Consider the following 23,911-nt stretch of genomic DNA (forward strand, 5'->3'; position numbering starts at 1 on the left):
CCAGCCCTACAAGAAATATTGAAAGGGGTCCTCTAAGCAAAGAGAGAGCCTAAAAGCAGCACAGATCAGAAAGGAACACAGACAACATACAGTAACAGTCACCTTACAGGCAATATAATGGCACTAAATTCATACCTTTCAATAGTTACCCTGAATGTAAATGGGCTCAATGCCCCAATCAAAAGACACCGGCTATCAGATTGGATTAAAAAACAAGACCCATCCATATGCTGTCTGCAAGAGACTCATTTTACACCCAAAGACACCCCCAGATTGAAAGTGAGGGGGTGGAAAACCATTTACCATGCTAATGGACACCAAAAGAAAGCTGGGGTGACAATCCTTATATCAGACAAACTAGATTTTAAAACAAAGACTGTAATAAGAGATGAGGAAGGACACTATATCCTACTTAAAGGGTCTATCCAACAAGAAGATCTAACAATTGTAAATATCTATGCCCCGAACATTGGAGCAGCCAATTATATAAGGCAATTGATAACAAAAGCAAAGAAACACATTGACAACAATACAATAATAGTGGGGGACTTTAACCCCCCCACACTGAAATGGACAGATCATCTAAGCAAAAGATCAACAAGGAAATAAAGACTTTAAATGACACACTGGACCAAATGGACTTCACAGACATATTCAGAACACTCCATCCCAAAGCAACGGAATACACATTCTTCTCTAGTGCCCATGGAACATTCTCCAGAATTGATCACATCCTAGGTCACAAATCAGGTCTCAACCGGTACCAAAAGATTGGGATCATTCCCTGCATATTTTCAGACCACAATGCTTTGAAACTAGAACTCAATCACAAGAGGAAAGTCGGAAAGAACTCAAATACATGGAGGCTAAAGAGCATCCTACTAAAGAATGAATGGGTCAACCAGGAAATTAAAGAAGAATTAAAAAAATTCATGGAAACCAATGAAAATGAAAACACAACTGTCCAAAATCTTTGGGATACAGCAAAGGCAGTCCTGAGAGGAAAGTATATAGCAATACAAGCCTTTCTCAAGAAACAAGAAAGATCTCAAATACACAATCTAACCCTACACCTAAAGGAGCTGGAGAAAGAACAGCAACTAAAGCCTAAACCCAGCAGGAGAAGAGAAATAATAAAGATCAGAGCAGAAATCAGTGAAATAGAAACCAAAAGAACAGTAGAACAGATCAACGAAACTAGGAGCTGGTTCTTTGAAAGAATTAACAAGATTGATAAACCCCTGGCCAGACTGATCAAAAAGAAAAGAGAAATGACCCAAATCAACAAAATCATGAATGAAAGAGGAGAGATCACAACCAACACCAAAGAAATACAAACAATTATAAGAACATATTATGAGCAACTCTATGCCAGCAAATTAGATAACCTGGAAGAAATGGGTGCATTCCTAGAGATGTATCAACTACCAAAACTGAACCAGGAAGAAATAGAAAACCTGAACAGACCTATAACCACTAAGGAAATTGAAGCAGTCATCAAAAATCTCCCAAGAAACAAAAGCCCAGGGCCAGATGGCCTCCCAGGGGAATTCTATCAGACATTTAAAGAAGAATTAACACCTATTCTCCTGAAACTGTTCCAAAAAATAGAAATGGAAGGAAAACTTCCAAATTCATTTCATGAGGCCACCATTACTTTGATCCCAAAACCAGACAAAGATCCCATCAAAAAGGAGAATTACAGGCCAATATCCTTGATGAACATGGATGCAAAAATTCTCACCAAAATACTAGCCAATGGGATCCAACAGTACATTAAAAGGATTATTCACCACGACCAAGTGGGATTTATCCCTGGGCTGCAAGGCTGGTTCAACATCCGCAAATCAATCAACGTGATACAATACATTAACAAAAGAAAGAACAAGAACCATATGATCCTCTCAATAGATGCAGAAAAAGCATTTGACAAAGTACAGCATCCTTTCTTGATCAAAACTCTTCAGAGTATAGGGATAGAGGGTACATACCTCAATATCATAAAAGCCATCTACAAAAAACCTGCAGTGAATATCATTCTCAATGGGGAATAATTGAGAGCTTTTCCCCTAAGGTCAGGAACGCGGCAGGGATGTCCACTCTTACCACTGCTATTCAACATAGTATTAGAAGTCCTAGCCACAGCAATCAGACAACAAAAAGAAATCAAAGGCATCCACATCGGCAAAGAAGTCAAACTCTCACTCTTTGCAGATGGTATGATACTTTACGTGGAAAACCCAAAAGACTCCACCCCAAAACTGCTAGAACTCATACAGGAATTCAGTAAAGTGGCAGGATATAAAATCAATGCACAGAAATCAGTGGCATTCCTATACACCAACAACAAGACAGGAGAGACAGAAATTAAGGAGTCGATCCCATTTACAATTGCACCCAAAACCATAAGATACCTAGGAATAAATTTAACCAAAGAGGCAAAGGATCTGTACTCAGAAAACTATAAAATACTCAGGAAAGAAATTGAAGAAGACACAAAGAAATGGAAAAACGTTCCATGCTCATGGATTGGAAGAACCAACATTGTGAAGATGTCAATGCTACCTAGAGCAATCTACACATTCAATGCAATCCCCATCAAAATACCATCCACTTTTTTCAAAGAAATGGAACAAATAATCCTAAAATTTGTATGGAACCAGAAAAGACTGCGAATAGCCAGGGGAATATTGAAAAAGAAAAGCAAAGCTGGCGGCATCACAATTCCGGACTTCCAGCTCTATTACAAAGCTGTCATCATCAAGACAGTACGGTACTGGCACAAAAACAGACACATAGACCAATGGAACAGAATAGAGAGCCCAGAAATGGACCCTCAACTCTATGGTCAACTTATCTTTGACAAAGCAGGAAAGAATGTCCAGTGGAAAAAAGACAGTCTCTTCAACAAATGGTGTTGGGAAAATTGGACAGCCACATGCAGAAGAATGAAACTGGACCATTTCCTTACACCACACACAAAAATAGACTCCAAATGGTTGAAAGACCTAAACATGAGACAGGAGTCCATCCAAATCCTAAAGAACACAGGTAGCAACCTCTTTGACCTCAGCCGCAGCAACTTCTTCCTAGAAACATCACCAATGGCACAGGAAGCCAGGGCAAAAATGAACTATTGGGATTTCATCAAGATAAAAAGCTTTTGCACAGCAAAAGAAACATTCCACAAAACCAAAAGACAACCGACAGAATGGGAGAAAATATTTGCAAATGACATATCAGATAAAGGGCTAGTATCCAAAATCTATAAAGAACTTATCAAACCCAACACCCAAAGAACAAACAATCCAATGAAGAAATGGGCAGAAGACATGAACAGACATTTTTCCAAAGACATCCAAATGGCCAACAGGCACATGAAAAAGTGCTCAACATCGCTCGGCATCAGGGAAATCCAAATCAAAACCTCAATGAGATACCACCTCACACCCGTCAGAATGGCTAAAATTAAGAAGTCAGGGAACGACAGATGTTGGCGGGGATGTGGAGAAAGGGGAACCCTCCTACACTGTTGGTGGGAATGCAGGCTGGTGCAACCCCTCTGGAAAACAGTATGGAGGTTCCTCAAACAGTTGAAATTAGAGCTACCATTCGATCCAGCAATTGCACTACTGGGTATTTACCCCAAAGATACAAATGTAGGGACCCGAAGGGGTACGTGCACCCCAATGTTTATAGCAGCAATGTCCGCAATAGCCAAACTGTGGAAAGAGCCAAGATGTCCATCGACAGATGCATGGATAAAGATGATGTGGTATATATACACAATGGAATATTATGCAGCCATCAAAAGGAATGAGATCTTGCCATTTGCAACGACGTGGATGGAACTGGAGGGTGTTATGCTGAGTGAAATAAGTCAATCACTGAAAGACATGTATCATATGACCTCACTGATATGAGGAATTCTTAATCTCAGGAACAAACTGAGGGTTGCTGGAGTGGTCGGGGGTGGGAGGGATGGGGTGGCTGGGTGATAGACATTGGGGAAGATATGTGCTACGGTGAGCGCTGTGAATTGTGTAAGACTGTTGAATCACAGATCTGTACTACTGAAACAAATAACGCAACATATTTTAAGAAAAAAGAAAAGAAGATAGCAGGAGAGGAAGAATGAAGGGGAGTAAGTCAGAGGGGGAGACGAACCATGAGAGACTATGGACTCTGAAAAACAAACTGAGGGTTCTAGAGGGGAGGGGGAGGGGGGATGGGTTAGCCTGGTGATGGGTATTAAAGAGGGCATGTTCTGCATGGAGCACTGGGTGTTATGAACAAACAATGAATCATGGAACACTACATCAAAAACTAATGATGTAATATATGGTGATTAACATAACAATAAAAAAATTAAAAAAAAACTTACTGTCTACTAAAAGCTTTTCCTGTTAAATGTTTAAGAAAGCACTGTGTTTGATTTCTTTAAGAATCCTATTTTTAGCCTTTCAGTTGTAATCCCAAATAAAATTTCATGCTAGTAACATACTAATGGAAGGCGACCATATGATAGCATAAATATAGGATTTCCTACTCATAAAATTAGACAAGAAAAGCATTAATTAAAAGGGCAAGCATTTTCTAACTCCCAAGCTTCCTTTTTAGACTTTGACCATTCACGAGTCGTTCAGAGGAAAAGATGAAAGAGAGGTCTGAGGCTTCACCTGTATGTGGATGGTGTGCTCAGCGCAACTCTGTGCTTGGCTTACGAGCAGATTCTTCTGCAGGCACCTTTCATTATTTTCTTTAAATAAACCCCTGGAGGTTACTCTGGATGAATATAGGTCTGCATCAATTGTGATGTTGTAGATAATGGCTATGATAAAAATCAGAAAGAAATGTTATTGCAAGTAAACCTTTATAGAAAAAGCATCCCTGCCTTACTGTGTCTTACTGGGTAAAGTCAAGGATTTCAAGAAAATATAAAAACAGTCTTTCCATGAATGGATTGTGAGCAGTGGACGACCACGGCATTTGTAATTCAGACTCTGGCACGATGTAGGGGACTGTGGTTACAGAGAGAGGGGATTCAAAGAAGCATGGCTTGAAGAGTGGGGAACAAAGTGGACTTGCCACCAGGAAATCTACAGAGGGAATCTGGTCAAATTACTCACTTCCTCAAGCATCAGTTTTATCATCCCTAACATGGTGATATGATAAAGGAGTTACTGAGTGCCTACAATTGAACACATTCTCAGATGTTCCCTTATACAAGTTTTACTATCAACCTGGGAAGTGGATATGATCTCATATTTCAGATACTAAACAGAATAAAAGAGGTAAAATAAACCAGCTTCATTCACACAGCTAGGTCACGGTCAGAAATAAAGCTAGGGTAATTTTGAAATCAGGGCTCATGTTCTTTCAGCTTCCATGCAGTTGTGAGGATTAACTGTTATTTGAGATCAACTCTGAGGGAACACCCTAGATACTTTATTTGGGGGGAAGGCATGCAACTCCACAGTAATAAGTTTGGAGTCACACAGACTTGGTTTGAATTCTAATTCCACCATTTATGAGCTCTATGACTTTAGGCCATTTGTGTAACCTCTTTGAACCTCCATTTCCTCATCTATAAAACAGATAATACTACTAACCCAGGGAAATGAAAATGAAAAAAAATGCAATAAAAACTGATGTTATTAGCCAATATACAAAGTATCAGAGCCTTCAGCTAGAGTCTGCTGTCCAAAACAGAAAGAAGATCTGATGATATTCAAAGCATCAGCTGCCTTATCTGGGGTTATGCCATCTTATTTTACTATTTTCAATATTTTAAAGGTTGAATGGACTTCCAACATACATTAATTCTACAGGTTACCTTTAAAATATCTATTAGAGATATTGGATAATTTTTCTTGCTCCAATGACTTAAAGTGAAGTTAACAAAGATAGATAACATATAAGTGAATCAAATGAACTAAAAAGTGGTGAAAATAATATAAAGGAAAAATGCCAGGGAGGTGAACGTAGCCAGGATAGAGTTAGTACACATGGTAATACTAGCTCATTTTTCTCAAGTAGCCTGGTGAAAAGGATGGCCTCATAGGCAATATATCAATTTTTTTAGGTTATTAACTTTAAACTGGAGCGAGTACCTGATACAATAAATAATAAAGACCATATGCTTTAGAAATTTACTTCTCAAAGTTGTGAAGATGGGATTCTGGTCTCACTATTATTGGCAGACAATTAAGTGACAAATGATCATGACTGGCTTGTCTGTGTGGACCTGGAGACATCAAGGAAAAGGTCCCCAGTGGGAACAAAGCCCAAGTAAGGACCTTCTCTGAAGGCGGAAAGCTGCTTTCCAGTTACAGCAACAGAAGTGGGGAAGCCCCATCGAAAAGAGGAAGATTTAGGAGACAAATCCATGCTTTCAGGCCAGGAGAGTGAACCAGCCAGCCATTTCTGCCAACTAATATATTTCCCGAATTAATGTTTTAGGCAGACTAGCCACTTAATGTTCCCCCCCACCCCAAGCTTTGTTGAAATGTGATGGAGATATAATATTGTATCAATTTCAGCTATACAGTGTAGTTATTTTATATATGTAAATATTAGGAAATGATTACAATAAGGTTAACAGATCATCACCTCACACAGTTGCAATTCTGTATGTGTCTGTGTGTGTGTGCGTGCGCGCGTATGTGTGTGGTGAGAACTTTGAAAATCTCTCTTAGCAACCTTCAGATACACAACACAGTGTTGTTGGCCATAGTCATCTAGCCACTTAGTGTTTATACAGGAATGGTTTTTGACTCAACTCTCCTGGCTACTCAAACGGACCTGCTACAAGGCAGATCTGTGAGATGTGCTACTCAGAGTTGGGTCAGTGTTTGAACGCCTGAATGGAAAAATGCCAGAGAGCTATAAGGAGTAGGAAAATATGGAAAGCATGCCAAGATGTGAATCTAACTTCTGCTTTATGTTTTTAACCTATGTATTTCTTGGTATGAATCATGACAAAGACTGAAAATATAGAGGCAGGTTAAGTTGGTTTGTTAACCACTTAATGAAACATTTGTAGGAACTACAGGTGTCTGAAGGTTAGAGCCAAAATCTGATGGAAGGGGGATGAGAACCCATGAAGAAGCAGCGAGAGAAAGAAGGCGGTGTTTGAGCAAGTGCTAACTCCATTGCCGTGCTCTGTGGGTGCTGGAGTGGGAGAGGTGAGAGTGAGGGGCAGTGGTTCGGAAGGACCCGGTCACACCCTGAAAGAGGACTCGCTGGTCCAAGAGAGAGATGACAATTCCTGGCGACATTTGTCCAACTTTCCTCACTCTTTCTTGCTGGCAGGACACATTTCAGATTTTTACCCACTTCTCCAGATTATTTAGAACATTTAAAACACTGGGCACAAACTGCATATTGTTTATATTTTCTCTTATTATCTCATGCCTATTAATTCCTCAAGAATAGGAATATTTGGTACTTGTGCTATACACACTATATCTAGATCATGTCATAGCAGACATATGGCATAAAATATGGGTGTAACATCAGTGTCATCCATGTGTGCCCAAGATTTGAGGTAAGGAACCCATGGGTAAAAGACATTTAGATAGAGTTGGGAGAGCCTGGGACTAGGTCCAGAGATGGTAACATTCTGCTGCAGAAATTTACTTTCTAGAGAAAACAGAGGAAGATCTACCCACATCTTCCATACCTAATTAACCATTCTGAGGCACCCTAAATGTGTGGCAACTTAAATATCTGCAAGACCCTTATTCCTTCTGATCTATAAGCCCAAAGTATAGGTTATATTCAGGACTAAAACTCCACAAGCAAACCTATCTCCACACAGATTATCTCAGGTCAACCCACCCACTTGATCGTTTTGCTTAGTAGGTCTAAACTTGGCACTGAAACAGAGTTTGAGTTTTATGTCAGCATTCTTGTTGAACAAAATAATTTTTTCTGGTGTGAACAAAGCTTCCACAGATACATCAGCAATACTTTGTGACCTGAAAGACATAAATGGAAACAGATAGGTTACTGCCAAGTGCACATGTTATAACCTTTACCTAGAGGACCCAGGGCCAGCATTATCATATTATTCTCTGCATGATCTAAGCACTTGAGCAGTATTTCATATTTGAAAGCTCTAAAATGGCAGGTAGGAATAAGGTCTTCTGTGTTTGTGACTGTACTGCCAGCCCAATCCACATTTAATATTTTCTGTTTGTTTGTTTGATGCATGCATAAGTGCAGGATGTGAGTCTGCAACCTCTTTGCAAATAAAGTCAAAGTCACGGTCCCTGTTGCCTATTGCCAACCACAAACAGTAATGTTTGCTCTTCCACAAAGGAAGGGAAGAGAGCAGGTGGCAAGGTGGGAGTGACGTGGCTGATGACCCAGGAGCGTGGCCATGGCCGAGGAGCGTGGCCATCTCCCTGTTGCCTCCCTTAATGGCTGGCAGCAATTCTTTGATGTGTGGCATATGACCATGATGGTGACAGCTAGCCTGATACCAGAAAATGGCTGGGGAGTCTCTCAGGCAGGGCACTAAAGACTTCAGACTCTTGCACAGCCCTTGAGATATCTAAAAATCTCTCACATACACATGGCCTCATTTGCTCCTATAACACTCCTATGAAATAGAATATCGTCTCCCTTTTATTAATGAAAAAGTCTGAAACAAACAAAAAACATTTAGTAACATCAATTTACTGAGTAATAGTTAGCATGTGAGGAATTAGAGCGCATGATCTCCTAGTTCCGCTGCCAGTAAAATTTTGTACCTCATCATAATGACCCTGTGTGCACACACTCCATTATTTACAGAGCAGCAGGTAGTAGTAATTAGTAATTTCACTGTTCTGAGAAGTAGCACAAGAAGATGCAGAAGACATTTTCTCTTTCATTTCAGGTACCATCTGAAGGACTTGAGTCAACTGAAAAATTGTTTCATCAGTTAATCATGTACCTATAAGGCCCCCTAATAAGCAGCCAAAAAACATCTAACAACAAATACACCATGTCCTCAAGCCTACAAGATCTAAAATGTCTAAGTGAAAGTTTTCTGTAAGTCAATCTCTTTTAGAGAATCTTTTATCCCAGTGGAGATGGTGGCATCAATTGAAATGATTTTGTAAACTTTTTTTAAAAATTATTCTCAGGAAGTTACCCAGAAAAATCTAGTCTCAGCACCTTATAGGAATGTGACGACAAAATGGCAAGAATCTAGCTTGACTGATCACCTCAATAAATTGACCCGACTCCATGTGTCTTGACTCTTTGAAGACTCAAATCCACCTTTAAATAAAAAAGTTTGGCCATCACTGGCAACATTAACAGGGAGTATCAGGGTGCCTGGCTGGCTCAGTTAGTGGAGCATGTGACTCTTAACCTTGGGGTTGTGGGTTTCAAACCCCTTATCGGTATAGAAATTACTTAAAATCTTTTTAAAAAACGGGAGTGTCATAGTATAGTAATTACATAGGCTATGAAGGATGAAGCCTACCAAGATGGCTGGAGGGTGATGTTCACTGGAAGGTGTTTTTTTAAAAATTTATAAGAAATCATAAGTCCTGTGACTATGTTATCACACCTTGTATTTTTCTAATGGCATGTTACTCTTAACTGATTTTATTCAGTAAATGTATTTTTTTAATGTGTCAGTGTTAAGTATGATCTGTGCATTGTTTTCCTCCTATGTGAAGTTTTCATTAAAATGATGCACTCAAAACAATGCATTTCATTTTTCAAAAGCACATGTGAAATATTATAGTTTATGTAATGTTGTTCGGTTCTTGAAGTATTTGGGCATTTAAAACACAGCTTTCAACAGAGATGAATGAAATCTATTTGGGGGAGGGGACTCTTGATCAAATGCTCAATTTCTGATTCCAATCCCTGGCCAACCCAATATATTTATTTTTGTCCTTGAATCACACAGCCCTTGAATCCCCTATTGCTCCTCCCTGCTCTTCAACTCCTACTGAGGTCAGTGAGAGGTCAGTTAAACCTAAATAATGGCTTCTTGTTTATGACCAATAATTTCAAAAGTTACTTCATAACCACATGAGAAGTTATACTTCACTTGTGTGGTCTGAGTGTTCAGTATTTTTAGAGCATTCTCATGAGGCTTCCTTTCTGTGAGCTGAGGTAAGGTTATTTGGAAGATAATATTCAGAAATATCTTGGATACCATTTCAAAGGCTCTGTCTTTTCTATGTCCTTTATCTGCTCACCATATAGAGAAGAGGAACTTGACAGTAATGTTAAACAAATATTTTTCTTCTCCCACAAGGAAAAACACATTTCTTCCTTTGACACATAAACTATGACACAATTGTCCTGGAGTCTTCTAGAATGCATGTGGCATTTCCACAATTTCAGCACAGCTATCTTAACAGGTCATTTTTTTAGTTAGCTAGTTTGTGTCTGGCTCTCAACTGACTCACCACAGCTGAACGACTTGCCCAAAGGCACCAACAGACACGTCGGTGATAGAATCCCCATTTAAGTCACCATAACCATCCAAAGATCTCCCAAAGTACTGGAGCTGGCTCCTAAAGGCTCCATCGGATCCCAGGATTTTCTGAAAGAGCAAGTTTGACATGAAAGTATAATATGTAATAACTGAAATAGAAAAAAAAAAGGGAGCTTCTACACTGCACTGTTAGATTTTCTATATAGCCACTTCAAGTTGTTTTATTCTCCACAAAATCCCATTGATTTTTCAATCACAGCTTTTCTCATCTGTTTATCATGCTTGCAGTCACATTAAAGAAACAGCATGAATCTTTAAACATAAAATCACAAAGCAGCAGATCACTGGGATGAGCAGGATTTGAAGCGAGCTCAGGTATGATTGCTCTCCTAGACCACGTCTTTTAGGACTTCCCTGGAAAGTTGCCTGATCAATGAGGCCCCCTTGGTCACCCTTTAAACTACCTAATAACTCCCATCCCTTAACATTTAAAAAAATTTTAAATGCCTTATCATTTATTATGATCTGGAACACTATTTCACTTACCTTATTTTCTCCTCTGTCTCCTCCACAAAAAATGTAAGATCCACAAAGAACAGAATTTTATCTGTCCTGTTCTTTTTTTTAAGATTTTATTTATTTATTTGACAAAGACTGAGAGAGAACACAAGTAGGCAGAGAGGCAGGCAGAGGGAGAGAGAGAGGGAGAAGCAGGCTCCCTGCTGAGGAAGGAGCCTGACACAGGGCTCGATCCCAGAACCCTGGGATTATGACCTGAGCCGAAGGCAGCTGCTTAACTGCTGTCACCCACCCAGGCACCCCATCTGTCCTGTTCTTTACAGTATCTCCAGACCCAGGACGCTTGACACAGAGTAGGAGGCTCACTAAATATCTGCTTAATGAACAAATACAGTTCTAAAATAAGTGGGATGGATCAGATCGTCTGCATGTACTCTGTTACTCTAACATGATGACACTCACATGTGAATGCATCACTATGGAACTCACGGATTACCTGAGAATATCTCATGCGAATGGTGCTCTCGTGACCGTTGTAGATATACACAGCTCCAGAGTTCTGATTTTCCAAAGGTGAACCAACTATTACATCGTTAAAGCCATCCATGTTGATATCTGAAAGAGCTGCAATCGCTGAACCAAACCGAGCATTTTCAACACCCTCAGGGCCTTCAAGAAATTGGTGCCAATTCAAAACGCCCTTGCAAAGGGGAAGAGAGGGATGATTAAAGCAAACCTTCCAACTTTTATCATTAAAATTCACAGCAAGTGATGCCCGAACCATTTTGTCAACTGTTAAAAGCAGACAGGATTTCCAACCTAGATTTCAAAATTCTCTATGATGAGAATTATAAATGAGAATTCTAGCAAGTAAGCTCATAGGATGTGTGCTCATAAACCAAAGTGAAAGGAACAAATTCCCTACTGCGGCTGCACACCTACATAACACTGCCCATATCTTTGCCTCTTTCCCCCCTTAATATTAGAATCTTGACCTGTTTCCGAAACTTTTAAAATTTGCTGATGAAAATCTAATATCTTGCATAAAATTAAGATGGAGACACAACAAAAAACACAGTATCTTATTTTAGACCTTTTCTTAAAAATTACTGAACAGTGGCATAATTATAATGGGACAGGAAGTAGAAAATGAGACCATTTGGTTCCAGTTCAAGATGGTAAGTCTGAACTCACCCCCTTCCCTGGAACCCATCAAATTACACCTATTAATAGAATAATTCCTCCTGGAAAACAAAACAACAAAAAACAACCGAGGGCTGACTGAACAGCTACTGAACAACCAAAGATAGAGAAAATGGCAAAAGAACACAAAGAGAGACAGAGACACAGTAACAAAGGGAAACTGATGCAGTAGGGTTGCAGAGTACTGTGAGGGCAGGCACAAATTCCTCTGTCCTTGGGCACAGAAAATAAACCACAGTTTAAAAGAGCAATTAGCATCTAAAAGAGACAACACTAGAACTCTGCCACATTGTGGAAGAGCTGCGGGCTAAGCTCTCCAAGTCAGAGGAACTGGAAAATGATGGTTTACATTATTACCATTCCACCTTAAAACCTCGGTCAGAACAGGGTCTGATCAGCAGATGGGCAGGTCTGGTTGTCTCTGTGAGCTCTCAACCTCACTGACCTCAACAAGCCCATGGTCCTCAAGCCCACACCAGTCTCAGTGGTGTGGTGCTGGGACACAGAAAAAAAGCCACAGTTTAAAAGGGCCAAGGAACAGTGGGAACACTCTCTCCCCCTCCACCTTTAAAGCCCAGACTGGAGCAGGGGTCCAAACACAATCACCAGTGGATTTAGATGCCATAACATACAGGTCCTAACCCTATAAATGGTAGGGTTCAGTCATCAGAGGGGGCTTGCAACATCAGCAAGCCCAGGGTCCATAAGCCCATACCAGCCTCTGTGGTGCCAGGGCACAGAAAATAAGCTGTGGAATTTTAGTTCTTTTTATTTTTTTGTTTTGTTTTAATTAAAACAAGTTTTTATTTTTAAATTAAAAACTTTTATTTTTCTTTTTCTTTCAAATTTTATTATTTTCCTTTTTCTGCAAAAAGCCACAGTTTAAACAAATAACTAGCATATACAGCCCCAGCTCCAAGCATAGTCTGCAAAGGGACACCAACCTTCAAGTTCAGGAGCAGTAGCTGTTCTCAGAAACAAACACAGAAAGTCAAGCAAAATGCGGAGACAGAGGAATATGCTCCAAAAGAAAGAAAGAAAAAAAAACAACAACTCAGAAAAACAACTAAATGAGACAGAGATAAGCAACATGCCTGATAAAGAATTTAATAATTGTGAAGATAACTGGGCTGGAGAAAAAAGTGGAAGATCTTAGTGAGACTTTCAATAAAGACATAGAAAATATTAAAAAGAACCAATCAGAGTTGAAGAATACAATAACTGAAATAACAGGGAATTAACAGTAGATTAGAGGATGCAGAAGAACATACCAGCAACCTGGATGACAGGGTAATGGAGAACAACACAAGCTGAACAGCAAAAAGAGAAAAGAATTAAAAAAAAAAAAAAGATAGATTAAGAGATCTCATGGATGACAAAGTGAACAAATATTTGCATTATAGGGGTCCCAGAAAAGGAGAGGAAGGTGTAGAAAACTTATTTGAAGAAATAATTGAAAACTTCCCTAATCTAGGGAAGGAAATAGACATCCAAGTCCAATAAGCACCGAGAGTTCCAAACAAGATGAACCCAAGGAGGTCCACACAATGGCACATAATAATTAAAATGTCAAAGGTTAAAGATAAAGAGAATCTTAAAAGCAGCAAGAAAGGAACAAAAAGTTACCTAGAAGGGAAAATCTACAAGGCTATCAGCTGATTTTTCTGCAGAAACTTTGAGTATATCCTGCCACTTTCTTCTGGCTTGCAAAGTGCTGAAAGGAAAAAAACAAAAAAAACAAAAAACAAAACAAAAAAAAAATACAGCCAAGAATACTCTACCAGACAAGATTATCATCCAGATTTGAAGGAGAGATGAAGAGTTTCCTGGACAAATGAAAGATAAAGGAGTTCATCACCACTAAAGCAGCCTTACAAGAAACAATAAAGGGACTTCTTTAAGTGGAAAAGAAATGGCCGTAATTAGAGATAAGAATATTATGAATAAAAGATGTAAATTATGACAACATACACATAAAATGTGGAGAAGGGAGTAAAAATGGAAGAAAAGGGGAAAAAGAAAAAGCCCCCCCACCTTTGGAATGTCTTTGAACTTAAATGACCATCAAATTAATATAGACTGCTCTTTACTGTTCTATGTGAACTTCGTGGTAACCACAAGCACAAAACCTATGATAGACACACAAAAAAAGAAACAGAAAGAAAGCTAAATATAACACTATAGAAACTCACCAGTCACAAAGAAGAAGAAAAAGGAACAAAACAACCAGAAAACAAATTTTTAAAATGGCAAAAAGTATCAATAATCACTTTACATGTAAATGGCCTGAATGCTCCAACCAAAAGACATAGGGTGACAGAGTAGATAAAAAATCAAGACCCATCTATATGCTGCCTACAAGAAACTCACACCTCAGACCTAAAGACATACACAGACTGAAAGTGAAGGGACGGAGAAAGATTCACCATGCAAATGGAAGTGAAAAAAAGCTGGGGTAGCAATACTTACATCAGACAAAATAGACTTTAAAACAAAGACTGTAACAACAATTATTACATAATGACAAAAGGATCAATCCAACAAGAGGATATAACCATTATAAATATCTATACACTCAACACTGGAGCACCTAAATACATAAAGCAAACATAAATGGACATAAAGAGAGACATTCATGGTAATACAATAGTAGGGGACTTTAACACCCCACTTCTGTCTGGACCATCCAGACAGAAAAATCAATAAGGAAGCAATGTCTTTGACCATCTTTGGACCAGATGGACATAACAGATATATATGGAACATTCTATCCCAAAACAGAACACTCATTCTTTTCAAGTGCACATGGAACATTCTCCAGAACAGATCATATGCCAGGCCATAAAACAAGCCTCAATAAATTTAAGAAGACTGAAATCATACCATGCATCTTTTCTGATCACAACAGTATGAAACTAAAAATAAGTCACAAGAAAAAAGGAAAAAACAAATATGTGGAGACTACACACCATGATACCAAACAACCAATAGGTTAAAGAACCAATAAAAGAAGAAATAAAATACATGGAGATGAATGAAAATGAAAACACAATGGTCCAAAATCTTTGGGATGCAGCAAAAGCGGTTCTAGAGAGAAGTATACAGTATACAGTGATACAGGCCTACCTGAAGAAATAAGAAAAAGCTCAAACAATCAAAACTTACACCTAAAGGAACTAGAGAAAGAAGAACAAACAAAACCAAAGGAAACAATAAAGATCAGAGCAGAAATAAAAGACCTAAAATAATAAAAAAAAAAGAAAAGAAAAAAACCTCAATGAAACGGAGTTTGTTCTTCGAAAAGGTAAACAAAACTGACAAACCCTTAGCCACATTCATCAAGGAAAAAAAAGGACCCAAATCAAAAAAAAAAAAAAATCAGAAATGAGAAGAGCTGACACCACAGAAATACAAAGGATTATAAGTGAATACTATAAAAATTATATACGAACAAATGGGACAACTTAGATGAAATGGTTAAATTCCTAGAAACATACAGTCTTCCAAAACTGAACCAGGGAGAAATAGAACATCTGAATAGAACAATTACAAGTGACAAAATTGAATGGCAATCAAAAAAATATCAAAAAAAAAAAAAAAAAAAGAAAAGAAAAAGTCCAGGACCAGGTAGATTCACAGGGGAATTCTACCAGACACTTAAAGAGTTAATACCTATTCTCCTCAAACTATTTCAAACAACAGAAAAGGAAAGGAAGCTTCCAAATACATTCTATGAGGCCAGTATTACCCTGATACCAAAAGCAGGCAAAGACACCACAAAAATAAAACTATAGGCCCGGGGGGGTGGAGCAAGATGGCAGAGAGTAGGAGACCTGGATTTCATCTGGTCCCAGGAATTCAGCTGGATAGGGATCAAACCATTCTGAACACCTACGAACTCAACAGGAGATGGAAGAAAAGAATAGCAACAACTCTCTGAACAGAAAAGCGACCACCTTCTGGGAAGGTAGGACGTGAGGAGAAGTGAATCCGAGGTGATATTTGGGAGGATAGACGGTGGGGGGGGGGGGGCCTCCGTCAGCCACTACTGGCAAGTGACAGAGCCGTGGAGCACAAAATTGGAACTTTTAGAAGTCGGCTCTGCTGAGGGAAGTCGCTCTAGCAGCTGAGTGGGGGGTGGATCCCTTGCTGGGACAGTGTGGTTTCAGGACCCTCGGGGTCACAGAAAGACCGGGGGTGCCTGAGTGCAGCAGAGCTCCCAGGTATCAAAGCAGGGAAGCCGGCTGCAGAGACGGAGCTGAGGAGTGGGCTCTCCAGCTCAGGGTTGCCATAAACCGTGATTGCAGCACAGTAGGGCCACTGCTCCTCCAGCAGGGACCCAACAAGCGCAGATCCGGGGAGACTCCCCTTCCTCCCCTGGGAGGAGCGGCGTGGGAGCGCACCGCAGGGATCTGCAGGGTTTGGAGACTCCACACGGGGTCATGTACCAGAGATAGAAACGCTCGGTCACAGGCCAGGTGAGCATGGAGTGTGGTGGGAGACCGGGGAGATGGGAGTGACTGCTTTTCTCTGGGGGCACACTGAGGAGTGGGGCCCCAAGTTCTCTGCTCCTCTGGGGTGGAGATTCAGAGGCCGCCATTTTCACTCTCATCCTCCAAAGCTGGACAGAAAGCTTGCAAGGAACAAAAGCTACCGAGAGTAAACCCAAGCAGATTACTTAGCCCGGAACCAGCAAGGGCAGGGCAATTCCGCCTCCGCAAAGACATTTGGGAAACATTGCAACAGGCCCCTCCCCCAAAAGATCAGTAAGAACAGCCAGCCAAGACCAAGTTTACTGATCAGCGAGAATGGCAGAACTCCAGTGCTAGGGGAATACACCACAGAGAATTCATGGCTTTTTACCATGATTCTTTAGTCTTTCAAAGTTAATTTTTTTAATTGTTTTTTTTTTTAATTTCTTTCTCCTTTTTTCAACCAACATCTTATCAATCCCTTTTTTAAAAAATATTTTTTTTCATTTTTAGAGTCATATTCTCTTCCTTCATAGTAGTTACCCTTATTTTTGGTGTATGTATATATATATAAAACATATATATAACATATATATATAACATATATATAACATATATATATAACACATATATATATATAACATATATATAAGTTGTTCTCTCTTTAAAATTCTGAGATACAGTTTCTTCTAACAGATCAAAATATACCCTAAATCTCTAGTGTATGGCTTTGTTCTAATCTGTGTGATCACATTCTCTACCCCTTTTTTAAACCCTCTTCTTTCTTTTTTCAAACTCCTTATCTTCCTTTTATAAAATCTTCTATAAGTTTCATCTTTACAGTCATATTTCATCCCTTCATCATTATTAACCCTTATTTTTGTACATAGATAAGTTTTTATTTCTTTAAAATTTTGGGAGGCACTTTCTTCTAACAGACCAAAATATGCCCCAAATCTAGTGTATGGCACTGATCTACGCACCAGCCTGATCATAATTGATCATACTCTGTTTTTTGTTTGTTTGTTTTTATCTTTTTTATCTTTCTCTTTTTTCTTTCTTTCCCTTTCTTTTCCCCTGGTTTCAGGTCTTTTCTGATTTGTTCAGTGTATATTTTCTGGGGACATTGTTACCCTGTTAGCATTTTCTTCTTTCATTCATCTATTCTCTGGACAAAATGACAAGACGGAAAAAAGTCACCTCAACAAAAAGAACAAGAGGCAGTACCGACTGCCAGGGACCTAATCAATACGGACATTAGTAAGATGTTGGAACTAGAGTTCAGAATGATGATTTTAAAGATACTAGATGGGCTTAAAAAAAGCATGGAAGTTATTAGAGAAACCCTTTCTGGAGAAATAAAAGAACTAAAATCTAACGAAGTCGAAATCAAAAAGGCTGTTAATGAGGTGCAATCAAAAATGGGGGCACTAACTGCTAGGATAAATGAGGCAGAAGAGAGAATTAGTGCTATAGAAGACCAAATGATGGAAAATAAAGAAGCTGAGAAAAAGAGAGATAAACAACTACTGGATCACGAGGGCAGAATTCGAGAGATAAGCGATACCATAAGATGAAACAACATTAGAATAATTGGGATCCCAGAAGAAGAAGAAAGAGAGAGGGGCAGAAGGTATATTGGAGCAAATTATAGCAGAGAACTTCCCTAATTTGGGGAAGGAAACAGGCATCAAATTCCAGGAGGCAGAGAGAAGCTCTCTCAAAAATTAATAAAAATAGGTCAACACCCCGACATCTAATAGTAAAACTCAAAAGTCTCAGAGACAAAGAAAATCCTGAAAGCAGCTTTGGACAAGAGATATGTAACCTACAATGGTAGAAATATTAGATTGGCAACAGACCTACCCACAGAGACCTGGCAGGCAAGAAAGAACTGGCATGATATATTCAGAGCACCAAATGAGAAAAATATGCAACCAAGAATACTATATCCAGCTAGGCTGCCACTGAAAATAGAAGGATAGATAAAAAGCTTCCAGGACAAACAAAATCTAAAGGAATTTGCAAACACAAAACCAGCCCTACAAGAAATATTGAAAGGGGTCCTCTAAGCAAAGAGAGAGCCTAAGAGCAACATAGACCAGAAAGGAACACAGACAATATACAGTAACAGTCACCTTACAGGCAATACAATGGCATTAAATTCATATCTTTCAATAGTTACCCTGAATGTAAATGGGCTAAATGCCCCAATCAAAAGACACAGGCTATCAGATTGGATAAAAAAAAAAGACCCAGCGATATGCTGTCTGCAAGAGATTCATTTTAGACCCAAAGACACCCTCAGATTCAAAGTGAAGGGGTGGAAAACCCATTTACCATGCTAATGGACACCAAAAGAAAGCTGGGGTGGCAATCCTTATATCAGACAAATTAGATTTTAAAACAAAGACTGTAATAAGAGATGAGGAAGGACACTATATCTTACTTAAAGGATCTATCCAACAAGAAGATCTAACAATTGTAAATATCTATGTCCCTAACATGGGAGCAGCCAATTATATAAGCCCTTTAATAACAAAAGCAAAGAAACACATCAACAATACGATAATAGTGGGGGACTTTAACATCCCCCTCACTGAAATGGACAGATCATCTAAGCAAAAGATCAACAAGGAAATAAAGACTTTAAATGACACACTGGACCAAATGGACTTCACAGATATATTCAGAACATTCCATCCCAAAGCCACAGAATACACATTCTTCTCTAGTGCCCATGGAACATTCTCCAGAATAGATCACATCCTAGGTCACAAATCAGGTCTCAGCCAGTACCAAAAGATTAGGATCATTCCCTGCATATTTTCAGACCACAATGCTTTGAAACTAGAACTCAATCACAAGAGGAAAGTCGGAAAGAACTCAAATACATGGAGGCTAAAGAGCACCCTACTAAAGAATGAATGGGTCAACCAGGAAATTAAAGAATTAAAAAAATTCATGGAAACCAATGAAAATGAAAACACAACTGTTCAAAATCTTTGGGATACAGCAAAGGCAGTCCTAAGAGGAAAGTATATAGCAATACAAGCCTTTCTCAAGAAACAAGAAAGGTCTCAAATACACAACCTAGCTCTACACCTAAAGGAGCTGGAGAAAGAACAGCAACTAAAGCCTAAACCCAGCAGGAGAAGAGAAATAATAAAGATCAGAGCAGAAATCAATGAAATAGAAAGCAAAAGAACAGTAGAACAGATCAACGAAACTAGGAGCTGGTTCTTTGAAAGAATTAACAAGATTGATAAACCCCTGGCCAGACTGATCAAAAAGAAAAGAGAAATGACCCAAATCAACAAAATCATGAATGAAAGAGGAGAGATCACAACCAACACCAAAGAAATACAAACAATTATAAGAACATATTACGAGCCAGCAAATTAGATAACCTGGAAAAAATGGATGCATTCCTAGAGATGTATCTACTACCAAAACTGAACCAAGAAGAAATAGAAAACCTGAGAACAGACCTATAACCACTAAGGAAATTGAAGCAGCCATCAAAAATCTCCCAACAAACAAAAGTCCAGGGCCAGATGGCTTCCCAGGGGAATTCTACCAAACATTTAAAGAAGAATTAATACCTATTCTTCTGAAACTGTTCCAAAAAATAGAAATGGAAGAAAAACTTCCAAACTCGTTTTATGAGGCCACCATTACCTTGATCCCCAAACCAGACAAAGACCCCATCAAAAAGGAGAATTACAGACCAATATCCTTAATGAACATGGACTAAAAATTCTCACCAAAATACTAGCCAATAGGATCCAACAGTACATTAAAAGGATTATTTACCACGACCAAGTGGGATTTATCCCTGGGCTGCAAGGTTGGTTCAACATCCATAAATCAATCAATGTGATACAATACATTAATAAAAGAAAGAACAAGAACCATATGATCCTCTCAATAGATGCAGAAAAAGCATTTGGCAAAGTATAGCATCCTTTCTTGATAAAAACTTTTCAGAGTATAGGGATAGAGGGTACATACCTCAATATCATAACAGCCATCTATGAAAAACCTACAGCGAATATCATTCTCAATGGGGAAAAACGGAGAGCTTTCCCCCCAAGGTCAGGAACACGGCAGGGATGTCCACTATCAGTACTGCTATTCAACGTAGTATTAGAAGTTCTAGCCACAGCAATTAGACAACAAAGAGAAATAAAATGCATCCAAATCAGCAAGAAGTCAAACTCTCACTCTGCAGATGATATGATACTTTATGTGAAAAACCCAAAAGACTCCACCCCAAAACTGCTAGAACTCATACAGGAATTCAGTAAAGTGGCAGGATATAAAATCAATGCACAGAAATCAGTGGCATCCCTATACACCAACAACAAGACAGAAGAAAGAGAAATTAAGGAGTTGATCCCATTTACAACTGTACCCAAAACCATAAGATACTTAGGAATAAATCTAATCAAAGAGGCAGAGAATCTGTACTCAGAAAACTATAAAATACTCATGAAAGAAATTGAGGAAGACACAAAGAAATGGAAAAACGTTCCATGCTCATGGATTGGAAGAACAATTATTGTGAAGATGTCAATGCTACCTAGAGCAGTCTACTCATTCAATGCAATCTCCATCAAAATATGATCCACTTTTTTCAAAGAAATGAAACAAATATTCCTAAAATTTGTATGGAACCAGAAAAGACCTCAAATAGCCAGAGGAACGTTGAAAAAGAAAAGCAAAGCTGGTGGCATCACAATTCTGGACTTCAAGCTCTATTACAAAGCCGTAATCATCAAGACAGTATGGTACTGGCACAAAAACAGACACATAGATCAATGGAACAGAATAGAGAGTCCAGAAACGGACCCTCAAGTCTATGGTCAACTCATCTTCGACAAAGCAGGAAAGAATGTCCAATGGAAAAAAGACAGTCTCTTCAAAATATGGTGTTGAGAAAATTGGACAGCCACCATGCAGAAGAATGAAACTGGACCATTTCCTTATACCACACACAAAAATAGACTCAAAATTGTTGAAAGATCTCAATGTGAGACAGGAGTCCATCAAAATCCTAAAGGAGAACACAGGCGGCAACCTCTTCAACCTCAGCCACAGCAACTTCTTCCTAGAAACATCATCAAAGGCAAGGGAAGGAAGGGCAAAAATGAACTATTGGGACTTCATCAAGATAAAAAGCTTTTTCACAGCAAAGGAAACAGTCAACAAAACCAAAAGACCCCCAACAGAATGGGAGAAAATATTTGCAAATGACATATCAGATAAAGGGCTAGTATCCAAAATCTATAAAGAACTTATCAAACTCAACACCCAAAGAACAAAGGATCCAATCAAGAAATGGGCAGAAGACATGAACAGACATTTCTGCAAAGAAGACATCCAAATGGCCAACAGACCCATGAAAAAGTGCTCAACATTGCTCAGCATCAGGGAAATCCAAACCAAAACCTCAATGAGATGTCACCTCACACCAGTCAGAATTAACAAGTCAGGAAACAACATGTGTTGGCGGGGATGCGGAGAAAGGGGAACCCTCCTACACTGTTGGTGGGAATGCAAGCTGGTGCAGCCACTCTGGAAAACAGTATGGAGGTTCTTCAAAAAGTTGAAAATAGAGCTACCATATGATCCAGCAATTGCACTACTGGGTATTTACCCCAAAGATACAAATGTAAGGATCCGAAGGGATACGTGAACCCCAATGTTTACAGCAGCAATGTCCACAATGGCCAAACTGTGGAAAGAGCCGAGATGTCCATCGACAGATGAATGGATAAAGAAGATGTGGTGTGTGTGTGTGTGTGTGTGTGTGTGTGTGTGTGTGTGTGTGTGCGTGCGCACATGCGCGCACACACACACACACACACACACACTGGAATATTATGCAGCCATCAAAAGTAATGCGTCTTGGGCTCCTGGGTGGCTCAGTTGGTTAAGCAACTGCCTTCGGCTCAGGTCATGATCCTGGAGTCCCAGGATCGAGTCCCGCATCAGGCTCCCTGCTCAGCAGGGAGTCTGCTTCTCCCTCTGACCCTCTTCCCTCTCATGCTCTCTCTCATGCTCTCTCTCTCAAATAAATAAATAAAAAATCTTTAAAAAAAAAAAAAAAGTAATGCGTCTTGCCATTTGCAATGACGCGGATGGAAGTGGAGGGTATTATGCTGAGCAAAGTAAGTCAATCAGAGAAAGACATGTATCATATGACCTCACTGATATGAGGAATTTTTAATCTCAGGAAACAATCTGAGGGTTGCTGGAGTGGTGGGGGGTGGGAGGGATGGGGTGGCTGGGTGATAGACAATGGGGAGGGTATGTGCTATGGTGAGCGCTGTGAATTGTACAAGATTGTTGAATCACAGATCTGTATCTCTGAAACAAATAATACATTATATATTTAAAAAAAAAGACGAAGTTAGCAAGAGGGGAAGAATGAAGGGGGGGAAATCAGAGGGGGAGATGAACCATGAGAGACGATGGACTCTGAAAAACAAACTGCAGGTTCTAGAGGGGAGGGGGTGGGGGGATGGGTTAGCCTGGTGATGGGTATTAAAGAGGGCATGTTCTGCATGGAGCACTGGGTGTTATACGCAAACAATGAATCATGGAACACTACACCAAACAGTAATGATGTAATGTATGGTGATTAACATAACATAATAAAAAAATAAATAAAATAAAAAATAAAACACAGCCAATGCCAATTAAAACAAAAAAACAAAAACAAAACTATAGGCCCATATCCCTGATGAATATAGATACAAAAATCCTCCACAAAAAATATTAGCAAACTGCATATAATAATATGTTAAAGTGATCATTCCTCATAATCAGGTAGGATTTATTCCAGGGACACATGGATGCTTCAATATTTGCAAATCAATCAATGTCCTACACCACACCAACAAATTGAAGGGTAAAAATCATGATCATCTTAATAGATGCAGAAAAAGCATGTGACAAGATTCAACCTCAATTTATGATAAAAACTCTCAACAAAGTGGGGGTAGATGGAATATACCTCAACATGATAAAGGCCGTATATGAAAAACCCACAGCTGACATCATACTCAATGGTGAAAAACAGAGCTTTCCCTCTGAGCTCAGGAATAGCTCATTTTTTATTCAACATAATACTGCAGGTCCTAGCCACAGCAATCAGACACAAAGAAGAAATAAGAGGCATCCATGTTGGTAAAGAAGAAATTAAACTGTCATGATTTACACACAACATGATACTATATATATATATATATATATA

The 23,911-nt window shown here is 39.1% G+C and overlaps 1 protein-coding gene across 1 annotated transcript in view; it reads right to left on the bottom strand.

The window, feature by feature from the left end:
• Positions 1–23,911, bottom strand: part of ITGA2 (integrin subunit alpha 2) — a 113,502-nt gene that overhangs the window by 23,776 nt on the left and 65,815 nt on the right. The window contains exons 14-17 of the mRNA XM_027604360.2: positions 11,469–11,672; positions 10,425–10,561; positions 7,843–7,982; positions 4,680–4,831 (exon numbers count right to left, since the gene is read on the bottom strand). Coding sequence (XP_027460161.2) covers positions 4,680–4,831; positions 7,843–7,982; positions 10,425–10,561; positions 11,469–11,672 — 633 coding nt within the window. The remainder of the gene's footprint in view (positions 1–4,679; positions 4,832–7,842; positions 7,983–10,424; positions 10,562–11,468; positions 11,673–23,911) is intronic.

This window comes from Zalophus californianus, chromosome 5 (genome assembly GCF_009762305.2).
Source record: "Zalophus californianus isolate mZalCal1 chromosome 5, mZalCal1.pri.v2, whole genome shotgun sequence".
NCBI classification, from domain to species: Eukaryota; Metazoa; Chordata; class Mammalia; order Carnivora; family Otariidae; genus Zalophus; species Zalophus californianus.